At 43.1% G+C, this 21,645-nt stretch overlaps 1 protein-coding gene across 2 annotated transcripts in view; it reads right to left on the minus strand.

The window, feature by feature from the left end:
• Positions 1–6,604: 6,604 nt before the first annotated feature.
• Positions 6,605–21,645, minus strand: part of DGKQ (diacylglycerol kinase theta) — a 91,668-nt gene continuing 76,627 nt past the window's right edge. For both annotated transcript variants that reach the window (XM_085043276.1, XM_085043277.1), the window contains exons 20-23: positions 18,664–18,810; positions 17,361–17,472; positions 15,686–15,838; positions 6,605–14,283 (exon numbers count right to left, since the gene is read on the minus strand). In XM_085043276.1, the coding sequence (XP_084899402.1) occupies positions 14,185–14,283; positions 15,686–15,838; positions 17,361–17,472; positions 18,664–18,810 (511 nt within the window). In that variant the 3' untranslated portion in view covers positions 6,605–14,184. The remainder of the gene's footprint in view (positions 14,284–15,685; positions 15,839–17,360; positions 17,473–18,663; positions 18,811–21,645) is intronic.

The raw sequence follows: 21,645 nt of genomic DNA on the forward strand, positions 1-21,645 counted from the left end.
ATGAAGGGGCGATTTTTCAGGCCGTACCACCACCTTATAGGCGGAGCTGAGGCTTGCAGAGTATCAGGTGTGCAGTTTTGCAGAGTGAAGCCTGTGTCTGTCAGCTGTGGGTGTTGAGCTGTGGTTTCCACCTGAGATGTAATCTGTTGTGGCATCTCCCAGGCTGTTCTGAGACTATAAGGGGAGATCAGTCTCTTTACTTGTTGCGATGTGATGGTGGAGATTGTGGTTTGTGAGTCCCTGGGTGCAAGCCACAATGCTGTAGCAGTCACACCTGGTCTGTGAGTCTGTACCCCAGAGACAGATGACCTTTTACCATTTTGGATGCTGCCATAGCTACCCTGACAGGTAATGTGCATGATGAGGGTGATGGTTGTGTACAGGTGGCTGCTCTTTCCCTGTTGCCTGACTTCTGTGTTGCAGCGTTGATGTTTGTGTTCCTTCTCAGCAATCTCGGAGCCAGGAGGCACCTGACCATGTTTGGGTGAATTGAGATGAGGGCTGGAGCTGCAGTTCTGCTGGGTTAGCGGTACATGCTGGTTTTCAGCCCCGTTTGAGCCTCTCTAATCCGGGTGGCTTAGCCAGCTGCTGCCCCATCATTTCTTTCTGTGTTGTTTTCAGCTGCCCTGGGCCGTCAGCTGATGGTAGTGAGAAAGTGTTTGCTGTTTCTCATTGTGGCTGTGCTAAGTCTGCCGGGGCTGTGATTGTGGTGGTAATCCTCTGCGGGTCACCGGGCTGGGTTGGAAGCCAGGCTGGTGTTGAATGGAAATGGCAGTGGTGTGCTGCTTCCACAGCAGCATAGCTGTGAAGTGGCACAGAGCAGCGCGACAGCTTAATCCTGCTGTGGTGCCTGCTCTTTCTGGAAGACCCACAGAATGCAGGCACGTCCTGCCCAAGTTCATGCATGTTTCTTGGGGTTAGTCCCATGTGTCTTTGGGTTAGGGTGCCAGAGGGGGAGAGGAGGATGTGCTTGGAGCACTCATGAGAGCAGCAGCTGCCCCAGTGTTTTGTTGACAGCCGACAGCACTGCCATGTAACCTTCTCCCCAAAGGGCCCTTTGCTATGGCAGTGCTCTGCTGGGTGTGCTTTTTGGGCAGGTCCCCATTTGGTGCTTATGGAGCAGACAGGTGCCCTACGAGGAGGCAGTCTTGGGGCTGTGGGGTGGGTCTGCTGGGGCTTTGCTCTGGGCCAGGACTCTTCCCAGGGGCAGGAGACACTCCTTGTGTGTGGACTGTGGCTGTAGCTGCAGCTATTTGGACATGCCCAGGCAGAAACTTGGAGCAGCTGGGAGGTGGATGATGATGACAGCAGAGCCAGAGGCTGTGAAGGTGAGGTGAGCATGAGGAGATAGGCATCAGGAGCAGGGAGAAAGCCAGAGGAGCTAGCAGCATCTGTGTAAGCAGTGGAAGGCTTGGAGGTAGGGGCTGGGGAGGAAACTTGCTGAGTGCAGCAGGTGAGGGAGTGAGGCTTGTGCCCCAGCAGGAACAGGGAGATTCGAGCTGGGCCTCTGTGTGCACCACACACATCATGAGAGTGAGCTGAACTAACCCCTGTTCTGGTCCTGAGCAAGCTGGGTGGAGCTGCAGTGGAGCAACGTGTCACCAGCCCTGTGCTCTGTTCTGTCAAGGATACTACACACAGAAGACAGAAGGACTAAGCCATCCAGCTGCACAGGAGAGATTTATTCTGCAGGTCCTTCCACCTCAGGTCCCCCTTGAGCCAAGTGCTGTGGGACCTAGTCCTCAGTCCATGTAAACTCTGCCCCACCAGCTTCTTGGCCTGTTTACCCAGGGCCTGGCCCTCGGGCTCTTGAGAGCTTTGCTCCCCGCCTTCATCCAAGACAGGACACCTGGTATCTGGCTGGGGTTGTGCCATGACTGTCCACCACCATGCACAGTACTGCAGGGCCTGGCCTTTAGCCATGCTGGGCCATGAATTTCAGGCTCTTGATATGAGAGTTGTGACACTGTTTCCTGAGGGCACGCAGACCTTTGCCACCAAGGCTGTCTGGCTGTCAACATCCCTGGAGCTCGCCCATGAGCAGTGCTGGGCTTTGTTCTCCACTGCTGAATGCTGTGGCTTGGCCCTCATGCTGTCAAATGTCGACCTCCTCCCCAGCTGTATGAAACGTTGTTCCCCCATGTCTTGCTTTAGCCCCAGCTGGCAACCAAGCCCCACACAAAGCCACTCCCTCACTGCCGCACCAGTGGGACTGTGGAGAGAATCGGAAGGGTAAAAGCTAGAAAACTCTTGGTTTGAGACAAAGACAGTATAATATGGAAAGCGAAGGCCATGTGTATATTAAAAAATCACCAAAGAATTCATTCATCACTTCCCATGGGCAGGCAGCTCTTCAGCCACCTCCAGGGGCCCCATCACAGCTCATGGTGACTTGGGGACACAAATGCCATCACTCCAAATGTCTCCTTCTTCCTCCTTCTTGTGCCCAGCTTTAAATACTGAGCTTGATGTCAAATGGTCTGGAATACCCCTTTGGTCAGTTTTGGTCACCTGTCCTGGCTGTTTTTCCTCTCAACTTCCTATGTACCCCCAGCTTCCTCACCAGCTTGGCAGTTTGAAAAGCAGAAAGGGCCTTGTGCAAGCCCTGCTCAGCAACAACTAAAACATCTCTGTATAATCCAACCCCATGTGCAGCACAAACCCAAACCAGATCCCCATTCTAGCCACTGTGATGAAAATTAACTTTACTGCAGTGGAAACCAGCCCAACCCAGCTCACCTGAAGGGAAGCACCACTGATGCTGGCTGCCGGGCCATGCCTTGTGCTGCCCTGTGTCCCTTTCCAGGCAAATTTCAGAGAACAAAACTCCCCATGCCAACTTTCCCTCCAAGGGCGACTGGATCCCTTGTGCCCTTCCTGTGTTGGGCCACCCCCAGGGCACAGCTTGCCCATACTTTCCCAGCATGTGCCCCTCTCCAGAGGAAAACGGCACCTGCAGAGCAGCATCCCACACCTTTCTGCTGCTCCTCCCAGCAATGCTTCCTTCTGCTCCATGGGCTGGACTACCTCACTGCCCAACCAGACCCAGCAAGACCAGCTGGTGACACATGCCTCAGCAACACTGGGAGAACAGTCTTAGAAACCTGTGCCCTCAGTACCCCATCACAGTGCCATTTGTTTTCTTCCCCGAATCAATAATTTCAGAGGAGCATTACTTTAAGAAAGATGGAAAAAACTTTTAAAATCCACGAACCAAAGAGTTAAAGCATAAACAGCTTTGCGTAACTACAGCACAGTGTTTCTCTTAAAATAATTTTTAAACCATGGTGATAGCAGATCCAGTGTATGTTCAGTTCTGAAAGCCTTTCCAAAGTCGGGGGGGGTTTTGCTATCCCCAGTCAGAAAGCAAGAGGGCAGCAACCTCCAGTTTAACAGTGAGTTAACTGGACAGGAAAATCATGAAGTGGTCTGTCCCGCGCAGCAAATGTCCTTGTTTGTATTAAAAAAGAATTGCTAGAACTAAAGTTTCTGTTTTAGTAGCATGGTACTTTAATGACACTGCTTCGTTTTTGTGCCAACACTCATAAAACTTGGTAGACACCTGGAAGGATATTTATAATTAAGAGAAACTCAAGCAGCTCCCCCTAACAGGCAGGTATAACAGGCTTTGCACAGGTTTTAGCAGGATGCAGGTTAAAGTTTATGACCAAAACTGCTAACACATCACAGTTACAAACTTCAAAAGACTGGAAAAAGTCTTCCCAATGTTCATTTGTAACCCAAAGAAGCCTGAAAAGAGTGTTAAATGTTTCTGGAACACAGTAAATATGGCAAACCATTCTACAGAGCAGTAATATAGGAGCAATGACAAGTTCTGGGAAGACAGTGGCTGATTAGGAGTTAGGACGATGATGGAGGTACCAGCAGGGGCCAAAGGCTGGGAAGCTGAAGTGGGAGAATGCAGAAGAAAAACGTCACCCAGTCAAGTGAAGCAGTCTCCTTTCTGAAACAATTCTGATGGAGTCTCTTCAATTCTGGCATGTCCTAGATGAGTGCTGTTTTCACACCTTTGTTGCAGACATGCTGAGACTCTGTCAGATGGCCTCCTTAGCATCCCTAAGTTTTTTCTGGCCTGTAGATGCTGGGGTTTGGCTGTGCAGACTGGGGCTTATGAGACTGAGAGTCCTAGGAGACTTGCTATTAGCTCTGCTGTATGTTTTGTAGGGGAGGCTGCTGTATCAGAGGACATTCCTGTTGTGATAGGAAGATGTGGGAGTAGGACCTTCGATGCAAGGTTGTATATCCATGTGACTGGATTAGTTTGTTTCAACTTGGCCAGTGTGAAGCGGGACTGGCAGATCCAAGTGTCCTTGTTGCTCGGAATGTTTTGTCCTTCCTGAGCCGCTTGTGCTTTGGGAATTGCAAGAGGGAAAGCTTCTTTGAGCCAGGAGGTCCTGACCTCAAAACAGAGTGCAAATAACTGGAGTTGTGAGCAGCATCCCCAGAAATCCTGGGCTGACAGCAGCCTCATAGTTATCTGGCACAGACTCGAGGGCACTGTTCCAGCAGGGGTGCCAGTGCTTGCCTGTGAGAGTGGCTGATTGTGGTAAATAATCAATTTGATTAACAGCACAGCCTGGCTGATGGAAGCCCTGAAAGTGACAGAGCTTGTCCCTCCCTCATTTTCAGGTGCAGAGCGAGGTGCAGTCTGTGTGCAGTTTTTCACTGTATGCTTTATCTGACACGTACCCTGACCCCAACAATCTCCCCCCAAACACCCCACCCCACCCCAGTCACAAGGGCCCTGTATTAAGTCAGCTGTCTTCTGGTCAGAGCACTTGTCTGGGCAGACCCTGTGCCTGATCCATGCAGGCTGTTTTACCTCTTTAAACTCTCTATAACTATTTTGCTGCTGTTGGTTTTCTCCTCTCTCTCTCTCTGTTTCTGTGGTTCCGTGGTAGACTTTGAAGCTGGATTTCTTGGTTTCCAGAACCTGAAAGCCAGGTTCAGGATAGACCAAGAGACTATGGTGCCAGATACAAGAGAAGTCTGGGGAAATTGAGAGAGACAAAGATTGATTCAGGAGTAAATGTTGAGCCCCATTAGTTGGTGAGGAGGCACAAGTTTGGCCCATTTGTATTATTCATGACAAGGCTGCCTGCCTGTGTGTGTGTGTGGGCACCTGCATGTGTCTGCATGGGTTGGTTTGCAAGATGCTGCTGCTGCCACTGCTGTGTGTTCCAGCATTTGGTCATTCAGCTCGGGTGGGAGGGGTTGCATATGCTACAGTCCACCAGTTGTCCACAAGAAGAAAGCCCTTGTTGTAGGGGCCCAAAGCTGTCATCTGATGATCAGTTTGATGTCCAAAATGGTTCCATTACCCTTAAATTTAATTTCCTTGTGATTTAACTATTTTTCTAAAAGTTTTGCTTAGCTGTGCTTCTGAGAGTATAGTCTAACCGGTGACTAAACCCACTTTGAAGTTAAGCTGGGATTTATCATAGTCAAACCCATCTTTCCCCTTCTCAGACACCACTTCCCCTTGATGGGAGAGTGGTATAGCCAGATTGCAAGGCACAATCCTATATGGGCAGGGAGGAACTGGTGGAAGTTGTCTTCTCCTCTTGCTGTTCACTACTCTTGCTCTCTCAGCTCAGAGCAGGGCAGGGATAAAATTCACTTCAGGTTTGGATGTTTCATGGGTTTGGGTTTCTTTTTCTCTGTATGAAGGTCAGTATTTTGTTTGCTTCCCCTCTTTTCACAGAACAGTACCCTCAAACTGAGTTTTTCCATGTATGGGTTTTAAATGTAATTGTAGCTGCTTCAGAGCTTGTTGATTTGCCATCCAGCAGGGAATAGTAAGGTTTACCCAAGGGCGCTGGGGCACAACCAAGGCCTCCTCAGTTCTGCAGCCAGTTGAACAGAGCGAGAAGAACCAATTGCTCATTGCTAGAGGCAGGGTTACTGCAGCAGGAACATCCCAAGTGGAGGTGTCCAGCTGATGGCCTCCCCACCATCCATGAAAGGCAGACCTTAACCTCCGAGTATGGGTGGACTGTCCACCCACAGTGGGGCAGTTTCCGCCTGGGCCCGGCTTACTGGACAGCCCTTCCACTTGTCCCAGCTGATTCCCTCCAAGCTAAGGTCCATGAGGTCTGGCCCTTGAGTTGTGCAGTTTTGCAGGTCCACCACTGCTCACCTGAGCCAAGCACAAGGCTACACATGTATCTGAAAACACCAAGTAGTTTTTCTAGAAGCATGCAAACAGGGCAAGCAATTGTACAAAACTACCTTGGAAAATCTGGATCATCATTAAAGTAACTCAAAACACCAGAAACACTTTACACACTGTGGTACTATCCCAACAAAGACTTTACTGATTACATAAGTGCGATCCACAGATATAAGGGGTCTAGAGGTGTTTGAATGTTGCAGGGATCGAACTCAGATGTGATCTTATAAATGAAAACATGTGAAATCACACTCTTAGAACACAGCCTCCCTTTCACTGGGCATGACACAATCTTAAACAGCAAGGCTACAGAATTCCTATAAAGGTAGTGCCCAGCTGACATAAAGTATGTTTTTCTCTCTGCAGAAGTGTATTGCACTATTTTTAAAGCATAACTACTCCACAAGCATCCAGGGTAGAAGAGATGTTGTATTTTTCACAGACAAATTCTAGTTACAGATCTCTGGAACTTGTAAATAATACTTAGAATACAATATTTCATATTGGTGCAAAATGTACAGTCAAACACAAAACATGTACTGCAAAATATACACAGAATTGTTCTACGAACAGAATCCCAAGGACAAACAGATGTTTAAATATAAGAGAAAATGCCATCTTTTATAAATTACTTTAAAAAAAATCTATTAGTACACTAGGTATGTTATTTGTAGACAAGTTACCACAATATAGTGACATGTCTCATTTGCTAGGCAGACACTAAGAAACAAGTTACATCATTAAAAGCTAGTTTTTCAGACCAATCCACAAGTCAACGTGTGATAATGCATTACTGGTTTGAGGCACACAGTGTGGAAACAGTTTTCAACCACTTTAATGCTTATACTTAGGCATTTTTTTTCCTGAAAATTAGGCAGATGCACAAAGAATAAGCACTAGACAATAACTTGTCAGCTTACATTAGTTTATTGGGTCAAGATTATTTATTACTGATGTATTAGAACATTCACAAGAAATGCTATGAGACACCTTAAGAGTATCTTGGTAATACAACAGCATTCGCACAACTGCAAAAGTTAGAGAGGTGAAAAACAATTATTTAAGCAATAGTTAAGTCATAGTTTGAGAAGAATTAAGATGCCATCAGTCATTCATAAGTAGGAGGGATGCTGAAATCTACAGTGAATTACAAACCTATGCTTTGCATTCAAAGCAGAGATGTTCTCTTCCAATATTCAGAACTTGTAGCTTCAAGACATTGATTCCTACTAGCTACACCATTGCTAACTGAACTATCACAATGATAACTTGCTTCAGGCATGTTCGGAATGCTGGAGTTATACAGCTATTGCTATGCTACAGATCCCCAAATTTTGCTTTAAAATAGCAGTGAAGGCCTTATAAGCACCCAAAATTATACAATAAATACTCAGTAATACTTCAAGCACCTCTTGCTACCCATTTTGGCAAGATAAGCAGCACAAAGAAATGGATGCCATGGTGAGACAAGCTTTTAGAGTTTGACTCGGGCACTCTTGATTTGTGCTTGCCTGCTTTCAGAAAGCAAAAGAGCTTGTGTGGCACACCCTGTGACAGTGAGAGAGAGGACTGTAAATGACAGGCAGTCACCAGACATATAATCTTTCTGCAGTCAAGCACAAAGGCAGGTTCTCTGCTCTTCAACCTGCAGTGATCTGTATGGGGGAGAAGTTCTGCATTATTTGGCTGATGTTTATATTAGAAGTTGCCACAAGAGGTGTAATAGGGGTATGCACAATATAAATGAAGCCCTATCTTCTGAACTCAGGTTGTCCCCTAAATAACAAACACACTTGACCAGTGCAGAGTGACATGCTAAATGGGTATGCTGCCAGAAGAGCTCAGAGGGATAACTACACCAGTAACAGTGCCCTATTACAAAATACTTTGCTTTGGGATAGATCTTTAATATCTACACACATTTATTTCAAGACCTCAGACCAACTTTTTCAGCACTAATCTGCTATAAAACCTTCTCATAAATTATCTTCACAAAAAATAAAGTCACTCTTTCAGAAAACATGTTCAATATAACACTTGTATCAGTAGAAATTCTGTCCTGTGAATCCATGGCAGAGAAGTCATAACCCACGCTTAAAAGTCTCCAAAGCAACATAACCATGACTCTAAAACCAGAAGGCAACTATTCCATTAACTATCATGGTAAGCAGAAACAATGCTTCCAAAACACATGAAGAGTCACTGTTTCAGCAGACATGTATGGGTTTACAATCAATAGTCACTGTCCTGTAAACATTGAAACTGCTGCTCTAACTGCAGGTTAAGATTAGAAATTTGCATTCATTTCACTGCACTTCACACATACAATGCCTACATGGTTAAAAAACAAAAACAAAACAACAAAACAAAACCATTAAATAGCAAAAGGAATGAAGGCTTTGGGCTGGATGTCTCCTGCAACTAAGCATCAAATCAGCAAGTGTTGATATTATAAATAAAACTTGAACATTATTTTATGCATTATAAGAAGCAGTCTAGTAAAACCTAAAACTTAGAATAGCAGCAAATTTGCTCAAAAACTTACATGAACTTTCAGTCAGTCAGCTATAAATACATTCTGCGATGGAAGGAAGAAGCCATCTCTATCCCCAGACGGACTTTCAAGGAGAACACAGTGTTAGACAGGGATGGGGATCAGGAACACTGCAGTCAGAGAAACTCCTAAACAACTGTATTCCACAAACTTGTTTTCATTGTTTCAAAGTGCACCTTTGTATCTGTAGAATCATCCCCATATTTACAAAAAAATTACAAACATTGCAATTTTGCCACACCCTAAGCCTATCTAACCTGCATTTTCTGTTAAGTGCAAAAAGTATAATGAAGTTACATGTGCTTTGGTGCATATAAGATCAAAGCCTGAAAATGAGGCAACATTGTCACTGGTGAATCCAAGACAGTTCAATAGTTGCCAAATCTTTGCTGTACAGCTGTTAGATGGCTAACGTAGATGCTGAAGTAGAAACTAAAGAAAGAATAGTCTAAGCCAAACTGACAGAACAGCATTGAGAGCAGGAACTCCATTCCCCCACTCTCCACACACATTTATCAGCACGTGCTCATACCTTCATTACCAGTTCCGGTACAGAGCTAGGCCCAAAGGGCAGGAGGGCAGCCTGGCAGAAAGACAAGGATGTACAGTCACTCTGAAGGTGGCAAGGAAGAGATACTGCATACAGACTAAAAAAGTATCTACTGCCAGGTCTCTCAAGTGCACAACTCCAATAATCCCTAACACTGGTGCTGGAATATGGACTGGAGGCTAAGCAAGACAGAGCATACATACAGTTGGTACATTATTATATACATAAGCAACTATATCTGTTGTGTCTTCAATGTAAGCCCTTTTCAAGTGTCACAACAGCTCCTTTTACCTTCTCCCCAAAAAAGAGGTTCCATTTGATAATGACATTTATATGCCAACAGACTGCTACAGAATCACAGGTGTGCCTAAATACTTAGCAATTTTAAACAGTTGATATTCAGATCAAGTACATGATTTGCTCTTCAAAGAAATGACATCTGTACAGCATTTGTAAGAGGGTAACTGTGAAGATTAACAACAGTTGTCTATAATGGTTCATTTAGTTTCATTCCTTAGTGAAGCCCTGCAGTGGACAGCTTCTTCCTAGCTTTTACAATGTTACAATAGCCATTGCCATTAGTTCTAGACACACAGATACTTGACTAAAATCTAGAAAGAGCAAGCAGAGGTCTAATTGTATACATGCAGAGACTGTACTCTAAATACAATTGTGCTTTCACTACACTGCCATCATGTCTTGCTGGAAAGTTCAAGTCCTGCCTCATGTCCAAAACTGGTGAGAGAAAGATCCAGAACTGAGTGCTGTCAAAATGTTGTAACAAGGCAAAAGCTGTACAATTAGGCACTGTGGAAGGAAATATAATAAGGCGTATTCTTAAAGGGTGTGGGCACATGTATGCATACACATGTATGTACACACACATATAAACATGTATATAAACAAAAACGTTTTGGTGAAGTAACCATTTCACTAAAAATCAATGCAGTGAAAACACCAGCAATTTAAACTGCACAAATCAAGGGTAAAAGCCATAGGGTAAAAGCAGCAAATTTTCTGAAGTAGCACCTGTATCTCAGGGATGAGCTTTTGAATTTTGGTTCTAATTCAAGACAGAGGTAATGTGTTTATCCATCAAAACCGATTTTAACGAACTGACCACCTACACTAATCTGCAACATTGGGGCATTTGAAAGGAAGCACCGTTTTCAGGACCCTTCTCTCCCCAGTGCTGGCAATGCCTAAGTAGGACACTAGTAAAAGGTCAGGAGAGTGTTTCTCAGCAGGAGAGAGGCTATGTGTGCCTGCCGTGGTTTATAGGCAAGGTAAAATGGCAGTGGAGAGATGATGAAGGAGTGTGCTCAGGATAGCAATGAGCCTGAATCTCATCCATGTCCACAGTTACAGCTCCTGGTCCTGTGTCCCTGATGTTCATTAACACCAGTCTTGAGAGAACTGAGCCTCTTCCCCAACACTTTTGTTGCTGCAGGATTTGAAGTACTTGGCTGTGTGACTACACAATACTACTCAAGGAGTCAGTATGGAGAATCATCTATCTGCCCACTACCACGTAAGTTATATTGCGTTGTTACGTTCAATGGAAAGGTGAAATCTAAATGTTTCATATTAACTACAAAGAGTTATCCCCTCCCTTCATGGAGGCCTTACATATCACAGAAGAAAATACTAGGCCTTCTCAGACATCATATGCAGTGAAAACGTGAGAAACCACACACACACATATATTCTGGAACATCTTAATGGAGAGGTTAATGAGTGAGTTGCTCATTCTAAAAGGTTTACAGGGGTTTTCCTATCTCAACTGCCCAGGCATCTGTTTTGTCATCAAAAGACATTAAGCATCATCTTATGATGCAAAGAGGCCTTAGATGCCAAGTGTGTTTTTCTTAAGGTATGTTTTCATTCCAGTCTGGCACTCATCTGCTCAAACAATATATGGCAGTTGGTTTCTGGAAAAAAAGAAAAAGGAAAGGAAAACAAAACTCAGAGCTTTCTTGTCCTCCACCAGGACCCTCACTGGAAGCTGGGGGAAGAACACACATATACTTCAGTGTCACCTTGCTACCACGATGCACCCAAAACAGGCTTGTACAGAGTTCCAGGGATGGGAATTCTCCAGGAAGAATATGCCACAGCAAAGGGCCCTCTAATTAAAATATTGTGACCTGTGAGTTTTGTATTATTTCAGAGAACAGATACAGAGCAAAAGGGAGAGACAGCCAGGTCCTCAATGAGCCAAGAACTTGAAACACTGTCAGCTACAAGCTGCAGGATTATATATGCCTGGAAAAAAAGTACGACAGGTTTATTTATTTGGGCTGCAGAAGACAGTCACTACCAGCAATCTTAAAATTTATGCATGTTTTCTGTAACAAAAAGTCCAGCTTCCATTACTGAGTCAGCAATTGGAAAGTAGACTATGCATTCTTTCTGCTGCCTCAAGAATACAAAGCAATTTCTGTCTTTCTAGACAATTATGAAGCAGCAGTCTATTTCAGAATTCCTCTTGCACTTGTGAGCTTCATTCAGAGAGTGCACATCCTGAAGTACAACACTTCCTTCTACCTTGTCATGCTTGTAATCCATACTTGTAATGCTGGTACCAGGATGCCAGAAGAGGTCCAGCTGACCCTTCATACCCAGGTTCTAAAGAAGACAACCCTGTGTTGTTTCATTTGAAACCCTGTATTTAATGATCAGGAAGACAAGCGTTTTAGGTCGGTACTATCCAAACTCTGCTCTCCATAGCATGAATCCAGTTTTCATGTTGAATAAAAGTTAAGTTGTAGTCCACACTGTGGGACCTAAAGAACATCCCCATATTTAAATTAATAATTTAAACAATTAAGAAAAGCTGTCACTGAAAAGGAATCAGTGATTCAATCAGGGATCCAACCACATCTCTACCAGAAAACTGAGAAGGAATCACTAGATTGAAAGGAGAAGCTGCAGGCATGTGCCATTTTTTCATAGCTGTTTTGTCTCTCTTTATAGCTCTGGCTGCATCATTCTGTTGCTATAGATAACTGTCTTGTAGGACATTCACACCCTTGTTGCACCATGACTGGAAAGTAGAAAGCACATGTAATGATCAGCTGTTGCTGAAGCGGCACAGAGCTGAGAGTACCGACTCATCAACAAGAATCAGCAAGAACTGCCTTAGCATGTAACTGGTGCCATCACAAAATGGCTTTTGCATATTTGAAAGTTACACTTCCCCTGAAGCAGCTAGAGATGATTTTTCTGGACACACTAGCAAGAGGAATGCTCCTAAAGCTGACACTTGAGTGATGAATTCATGCCACCCATATCTGAAACAGTTATTACTGTGCAACAGAGGACAAGTAAGCCCACCATCTGGCTAAGTGGGCTAAGTAGCCAACATGGCTTAAGTAGCTACAAGCAGCAGATGCACACAAGTGGCAAAACCATGCAGGCCCCATCCCCTGCCCAAAGTGGTTCACAGTGCTTTTTGAGAATGATGTTGACCCAAAGTGAAAGGTTCAGTCCCTGGGGAACCACAGGGAGATGAGACCAGAAGAGATATGGGTAAAGAACAACATGACTACAGCCATGGATAGCAGATACAGATAGTGTATGGCAGGACCAGCGTGCAGTGCCACTCTCCAGCATAAAGGTGAAAAAGGAGTACTGGATCCCCACAACTTCAGCAGATGGGCAAACACAGAGAGGTGATCACAGGAGCTGACACAGAAACAGCCTCTGAAGAGCACACACTCAATCCAAATGAGAAAAGACAGTCACTATGTCCCTGGGCCCGTATCTAATAACAATACCCACCAAGGACTTGAGAAGCTTGACCAGGTAAGTGAATTTTCATGACGCCTCTTGCATTCCCAGTTATTTGAAGCCTATGGCATGTTACATGCACACTACAGGCTTCACTACCTGCTAAGGCTCCTCAGCAAAGCTATGCTTTACATATCATTCCAGCTCTAACATATGACTGTGCTAATTTACTTAACTAAACACTAAGTGGTACTTCTTTTATCCTAATTAGTGATGATTCTTGAGCTTGCTGTTATGTAACAGGGTAACTTGACAAATTAATGAAAATGAAACAAGTCAAGACAAAATGTCTGATGTCAAAGACAATGGTTTCAGTGATAGAAAAAAATTGGTATAACATAATACTGCCTTGGGTATTCTTGGGATTTTTTTTAATGTTAGAGTTGTAGCTGATGGAATTCAAATGCCTTTTAAAACCGGCTTTGGCTGAATAATTAGAAACTAAGCTGCAGTTGAAAAAATGCTCTACAGGCTGTTTCCCCTTCATTCATGCTGTCCAAATACTGTTGAAGTAAACGCTCTGAAATATTTTGACTCAACTGTTCTAGTACTTTCTCTCTTTCCAGGGCACTGGGCTCCTTTTATAGAAATAATCTCTCCTGTGTTTTGTGTTTTTGTCTTTACACTTGTACTGTTTCAGCTGTGCTATTTGGACTGAAGGAGTTCTCAGCAACTAATGTCTTTGCCTTTTTTTGGTTAGGATGCTATTGTGAGCATTAATTTAAAGGAACGCATTTTCAGCTATGGAATAATTAAAAAAAAAATCTATGGAATGATTTTCTTTAAGAAGGAGCTGGGAGGAGGGAAGGATTCTTTGTGAAGGCAGGTGCAGAAATCTCAGCATCTTGGAATCTCTGTTTGGCTGGGAAATGGCTTACGGAAAAGCAACCCAAAGTATACATTTCAGATGCGACAAGTGGTACATAATAGTTACTTGTGACAATGAGGCACTATCTTTGAAAGACAAAGAAGAACCCACTACTATCAAAATGTAATGAAAGGCACGCTCATAGGCAACACTCTTCATGAGTTGTCTGCACTCAGTTTTACTGAACCAGCGTGGTATCTACAGTTGGCGTGAACACAGGTCTCCACTCAGCGTCCTCCTTCAGAGACTGACATGCTATCCACTTTCACCTCTCTCAGGCTTCCAGTTTTTTTCTGCTTCTGCTTGGATTTTTTCAACATATGGACCTAAAATTGAAAATATTAAAAGAAAGTGCGTGAGTATTAAAATATCTGTGGTCACCAATAAGCTGATCTAAGGCAACTAATTAGTAACCAAGTAAAAATCTGGAACTGTAACAGAAAAACATTTAAATACACAATTATTCAGTGCACCTATCCTTATAAAGCTGTAGGATTTACTGCCTTTTTTTACATAAACATATGCACATTGTGCATATGTATGTGTGTGCATATATATTCCTGTACAAACACATACACATCTCCACATACAGCACTAACGCTACTAGTCAGTAACATGGTAGTAGAAGTGTTTCTCACTGAAGGACAAGTTACATTTGTTCTCTCTCTTTCCATTCTCCTCCACCTTCTTCTTGTGAAAAGAACAAAGTTTTAACATATTCTGTAACTCTGAGGTATGACTTTCTCTTTCACTCATTTCTCCTCAGCAAGGCAAATTGTTCTGGTAGCCCTTCTAGTACAGCTGCATATCCTCTGAGATTGCCTGTGGCAACAAATTTCTGTGCATTGAAAAGGCATCCTCTTAAGGTTGTCGCTGTTGAGCCGCTAGCAGAGAAAAGGACCCCAGTTCTCAGTGTGGCAAGAAAAAGCGTTTATTATTTTGATTTCCATATATATATATATAGACTTTTCGAAGGTCGCCCAGATTGGTCAGCCAGAAACCTCCCCCTAGGCCTAATTGGCCAGGCCTGAACTGTCCAAATCTCGAGACACTGTTTGAAAAACATCCAGACTTTATCTTTGTTTATAAAACACAGCGGAATGTTCTCACGAGAAAGACCTGTGCTAGCCACATAAGGTAGCAGGAAAATGTGTAGACTGCTGTGCACCACAGTCACCTACTGCAAGATGTTTATTTCAGAGTTTCAAAGTCAGTAGAGAAGTTAAATTCTTAGGCAGCTAATGCTGTCTTTCTTTTATGTACACATTGAGGTAATCAAGAAAAAACTGACACTGATTACTCCAAAGTCTTTTTCACAGACCCCGCTCCTCCTTTATTCATTTTTCTCCTTTGCTACTACTGTCTGACAGACATTCCCTTCTCCAGCAGACTGACTGCACACTACCATGCACACTGTGCTACTACCATGGCCTTTATATCTGTGACCTGCTTCAAGACAAGCAACACCACCTGCAGATCTCAACACAGGAGAAAAAATTAAGTCACTAGGCTGAAGCTCAGGGACTATTTTTTTAAACGTGAGCCTCATCTGAGCCACTGGAGAGAGCCCTCAATCCATCCTCTTTAGAAACTGCTGCGTTAGTTACCACACGGTGCTGAGCAGCTCCTGTAGGGTTAAGCATCAGAACATATAGACAAGCAAGATAATATGGTAACATGCAATGCGGGAATGAAGTCAGCTTGCTCAGAGAAACCTACTGCCAGTACCTTTGGTCCTGCAGCAGAAATTATAATCTGGCCAGGGGCTTGAATCCAGGGCTCTCCATCAACTTGAACTGGAATTGGCTTTAGGAGTGTTACACGGAAATATGAGCCTTGGGCTATGCGGATTCCTGATCGAAAACCACCTTGGACTTGACCCTGTAAAAGAATAAAAGCCAGGATATCAATCACCCCAACTAACAAGAAGTACAAATACTAGCTGCAATAAACTGGGTGGATCTTATTTTATTCTCACCCAATGTTTTAAGTTTCAGCTAAAAAAGCTGCTTAGGCAAAATCTGCACAGGAGGCCTTTACTGCCTCAGTGTTAATTATTTCATTTAGTACAGGAAGGAGAACTTGGATACCCCTGCAGGCTGCGGGAGGCAAAATAACTTCCACAGCAAAGCCGTTTGTACACAAAGATTGGTCAAGGAGCATAAAATCACAAAGGTCTTGTTTGCTTTGGCGTCACCCTCTGTGACACAGTAAATACTTTTAAAAACACGTAACTATACACATGGACATCAGCACATGTGAAATTCTGAAGTCTAAAGGCACTTTTTTAATCAGAAAGAGTTTTCCCAAACTCAATAGCTATGGAATTTCCATATAGCTATGGAAATACATACACACACACTCTGAACTTATACACATACTCAACTACAACATAAGAGCTGAGTTAACTTTTTAGAGTTAACTGCAAAAAGTGATGTAAAGTGAACTTTGCTGCTACAGATGCTCCTAGGAAATGTGTGCAGAAACACATATATATTCCACACATTCTTAACATTTATATTCCAAAGCTGCTCCTACTTTCACAAATGATTTAAGGATCTTTTCCAAAATACTTCTTTAGTGTCTTTTAGAAGATCCAAATTACGAAATGGTAAAATTCACCAGGACCAAAAATTGAGCTGCATAAAATTTTAAGCACCCACCTTTCCATTTTTGGTGGTTTTATGGATTAGTTATCTCTAGTTACTGGACCACATGTACTTTTTCAGAAGCAGATTTCTTTAAATAGTGATTAAAATATGAAGAAAAGACAAAAATAACCAACCATCCCACAGGACTGTTACTAATAGCAACCATTGTAAAAATTTGTAATACATGAAAGAATTAAAGTTGCATAGGTTGAGTCATAATATTCTTTGCAGAACAGCATACCACCTGCTTGATGTAGTCAAATCAAGAGCAGCGAGTATCAAGTTCTAAGTGATAGGGGTTGGAAAGCCAGTGTAAAATAATTATAAAGCCACCTGTCTTGACAGAATCTCCACTGTGATTGTGATGAGGTACAAAAAGATTTTTCGCAAATACACCAGGTGAAGAGTGCATGTTTTTGTAACATGAGAATAAAATCTTGTTTTCATCCCATGCACTGTTCCATTTGGACATCATGATACCTGTTACAAAAAAGCTAGTGCATTCCATAACACATACATATATTTGCATTTATATATATACACACACATGGATGTTTCTGTACTCGGTTCAAAGTCTAGTTAAGTCATGAAGTATTTCCCCATGGGTTTTTACCAAGTTTTCCCTTCCTTTCCAGCTTTAACAAAGAGGCACAATTTTTAGGACTATGCACTTGCAATGCACTGTTTATTACAGAAATGAGCTGTCCTATAAAATGTACGTTTCTTCTGTGCTTACTGGGATTCCAACTTACCATGTGAACGACGCCAGTCACACCAACCACTTCGAGCAGGCCGTCATCGATGCGTGGTTTCTCAAAGCGGTTGTCACTCTCAGACCCCCAGAGGTCAGCTCCGGAGCCCCAGCTGTGTGGAGAGCACACCAGTGACCATCTGTGGGCCTCTGATCTGTCCCAGGGCACCCTCTCTGGTGCCCTGCTAAGGGTGGCTGGTTTGCCAGGCTTCAAAAGCTACACACTCTGCTCTCCCACCAGCTGGAGGGAGCAGTTTTCTTGCATTGTAAAAGCAGGAACTACTTTCCTAAAATCTAGAAGAATTCTGATGAGATCTTTTAGTAATAAAAGGAGTGAAATAAATAGTTTCCATTGGAAAGAAAAGGTGTGAGTAGGAAGAAAGCATTTTAGTTTCCTGGGAAATACAGGTTACAGCTACACTAAACCTTAACTTTCAAGACTTAAGAACTTAACATAACTCTTACTGGTCTTCAAAACATTTACGGAAGCTACTGAAGAGAAACTAAATCTAAAACAAATATCAAGATTTTATTCTTGTACCTGGCCAAAGCACTTGTAGTTAGGCGTGCACTTCAGTCCTCAGAAATGCTTCTGACAATTAAAACCGTGCTACTTTTTGTGCAGTACTGACCCTCCCCATTCAAATCACTTGCTTATTGTTTTGCTGCATCATTCAATTTGGATCTTTTCTTCTCCGCAGCTCTCACATGCAACGTGCATTTGTGTACATGTGCAATGTATGTGCACATGTGTACATGTAAAAAGACATATTTGAATAAAACATTTTCAGACTAAAATGCAAAGAGATACAGATGGTTTAAGATGAGATGGTACTTGAAAAAATAATAGTATGGCAGCACTAATTACCTGCTGCTTTTGTGCAAACAAAAAACCTGCCTCTACCAACATGACATCTAAGGAAGCCAGATGTCCAGTGGATCTGGCTTTCATTCTTCCACAACAGTAGCTTGAGCTCCCTGCAGGTGTCAGGGAAGCATCACAGGCCTGCAAAGGTATCTGAACCACGGGTTTTCCACAGCTAGCTTGGTAGCATCACACACTTTATGTATATTGACCAGCTGCCTGTAGGACCTAGGCAGTGTTTGGCAGTTAAAACCTGCCTGGCCTTCACTGCAGGATCTGCTTAGGCACCCAGCCCCTAGCATGTCAGAAAATGTGTGCAGGTCAATTTTCTTTGATCCTGTTACATAACCATTTGACATTCAATGATCAAATACCAAGCAGCAATTCTACACGTAACATCAGGCATGCATCCACAAGGGATCCTTCCTCTACTTTTTACCTGGGTATATTAATAAAAATGAGTCCTTCTATACTTGGTAACTCCACCTCGTGCTGGTCCACTTGCAGCTTTATGTCCTTGTGAAGGTTTCTAGTATGACTTATCTTCTGCAGCCCAACTTTCACATAAACACCCTTGTTGTGAAACCTAGGAGCAGACAAGCATCTTGTAACTAAAACGTAAGGCCAGGCATAGCACTCTTCCCTTTATGTATACCACTACTGTCCTCTAGCAGGAATGTTTATAGAGTATTTCAATTAAAACCCATTTCAAATTCTTCTAGCTTTACTACAGAAACAAAGCATAAGCCATGCACTGGTATTTTATGTACCTTTACTTCAGGGATGATTCTGCTGTTGAGGCATGTGCTGATTGTGAAATTTTATTACAGAAAAATCATCCCTTCTTAAAATGTTGCCTGAATACAATGCCTCTTTGAAATGTAAACTCCTGGGATGGAAGATTACATTTTTGATTAAGACTTAGAGGTCGTCCTGACCCATTTTAAATTGCTTTCTCATGCAATGCTACAATACTTATGGCAGAAAAACGTTTGAAAATCTTTGCTTTACACATTGCTAATTAATTTGAAATAAACTTAGCTGCAGAAATTTAAAACAGGCTTAGTAATCTCAACTGTGACAGAGCTCTAACATCTCTAATTTTAGAATAAAAAAGATGAGGAACATTTTTATGACATCCCTAGAAATGGCAAAATATTTTACGAATAACATAAACAAAAGATAGTTAAACACACAGACTATTTTCTTCTATAATGGAAACCTTTGGATACGTGGCCTTCATGGCAACCTTAAAATAAAAAGCATAAATTTCCATTATTTGACCCTACTAGCATAGGGGTGTCATCGGAATTCAACTCTGCAAAATCTCTCCAACGTTATGTCTAAATACCATAGACATTCACGTGGGGGAGACAGCCAGTGCGGGTTACAGCCAAGTCTTCAGACAGAGATTTTTCAGTCATCTTAAATTATTACATTGGGAATGATTAGTCCTATGTCCTAACAGTTTAAAATATCACCAAATCAAAGGTACCTCACGTAACAGCATTTAACATACATTTCTCCTCCAGACAAGATGTGTCTATGACAGGTTTTGTCTAATTTGGATACAACTGAAAAATATTGGAATATCGGTAGGAAACACAACACTTTCAATATCCTCAAGAAGTATTACTTTTTATTGCATGAAGAAGGAAGCCTTCAGAAACAGAAAGAATACTTCACAGTGCCCTACCTACAGAACAGTTGTGTATCTATGTAAAATAAGTCTAAACTTGCATTAAACTATGCTGAATATTCTCTCTAACAGATAGGAATATAGTTGCAGCTAGGAAGCTGCTTGCCCCAGCAACCTCCTGCCATTTTAGATGGCACAAACAAGATGTGACCTCTTCTGGGGTCTAAAGACCCCAGGATCCCACGGGAATGTCTTGGATGAAGAGCCAGATGCCTCCTCAGCAAGTTCACTGACAACATAAAGCTGGCAGGAGTGGCCGACACCCCAGAAGGCTCTGCAGCCCTTCACAGAGATCTTGACAGGATGGAGAGATGGGCAGAGAGAAACTGTCTGAAATGCAACAAAAGCAAATGGGGGGGTCCTGCTCGTGAATAACCTCCTAAATAACCAGGGGTGTCCTGCTCCTGAATAACCCCATGAACTGGAAAGCAGCTCTGTGGAGAAGGACCTGGGGGTCCTGGTCAATCACAAGCTGTCCATGAGCCAGCAGTGTGTCCTGGGGGCCAAGAGGCCAGTCGGATCCTGGGATGTATTAGGAAGAGCATTGCCAGCAAGTCAAGGGAGGTGATCCTGCCCCTCTAACTCAGCTCTGGTGAGGCACATCTTCAGTGCTGTGTCCAATTCTGGGCTCCTCAGTACAAGAGAGACATGGAGCTCCTGGAGTGGGTCCAGTGGAGGGCAACAAAGACGATTAAGGGACTGAAGCATCTCTCTTATGTGGAAAAGCTGAGGGAGCTGGGTCTGTTCAGCCTCAAGAACAGATGGAACCTCATCAATGTCTAGATGTATCTGAAGAGAGAGTGCCAAGAAGATGGAGCCAGGCAGCAAGCAAGGACAAGAGGCATTGGGCAGAAACTGATGCATGGGATCATGCAAAACTTGAACATGAGGAACAACTTCTTTACTGTGCAGGTGACCACACTCTGAAACAGATTGTCCAGAGAGGGTGTGGAGTCTCCCTCACTGGAGATATTCAAGAACCATCTGAAATGCAATCCTGTGCCAAGTGCTCTGGGATGACCCAGGGAGGTTGGACCAGATGACTCACTGTAATCTCTTCCAATCTGATCCACTCTGATTCTTTGAATGAAGGCAGATGCCCTGATCATTAAATTTTACACTGTGAAAAAAACTCATATAGTTTGGCACTCAACAATGCAAAGACCATCACTGTCACAACATATGCTATTTTTATCTGCCCGGAAATGCAAGATCAGCTTTAAATTCCTGCAGGGAAGTCATTGCTGCACTTTGAGCTGCTAGATAAAGGTAAGCAGTTCAGAGCACGTGAAGAGACTCTACTGAGTGAGGCCAGAGAGCACACAGCTTTTGTGACGTTTAAAAGTTTAAACTCTTGCTTCAGAACAGCACTCAAGCCCATATATCTTCCAAGGACTACCTGCAATTTCTGTTGGCACAACCTGAAACTTCCTGTTCCGCACTCAAGTGTAGCCAAGTCACATTCCAGTGGCTGCTGCATCTCACATTAAATAGATACCCTTTTCAGTTAATTTACTAGAAATAATAATTAAAAAAAAAGCTAATATTACTAACAAGAACATATACTTGCTTGTCATGGGGAAGCATAAAGTGAACCATTTTAAAAGTCATTGTCACGGGAAGTCAAAGGTAAATATCATGTGTCAGCACTGTTAGCCTGCACAAGCTCCTTGTCTTCTGCAAAAATGTATCTCATTATTAGTATACAGCCCTTCAGATTTA

This window comes from Lichenostomus cassidix, chromosome Z (assembly GCF_008360975.1).
Source record: "Lichenostomus cassidix isolate B80296 chromosome Z, HeHo_3.0, whole genome shotgun sequence".
NCBI classification, from domain to species: domain Eukaryota; kingdom Metazoa; phylum Chordata; class Aves; order Passeriformes; family Meliphagidae; genus Lichenostomus; species Lichenostomus cassidix.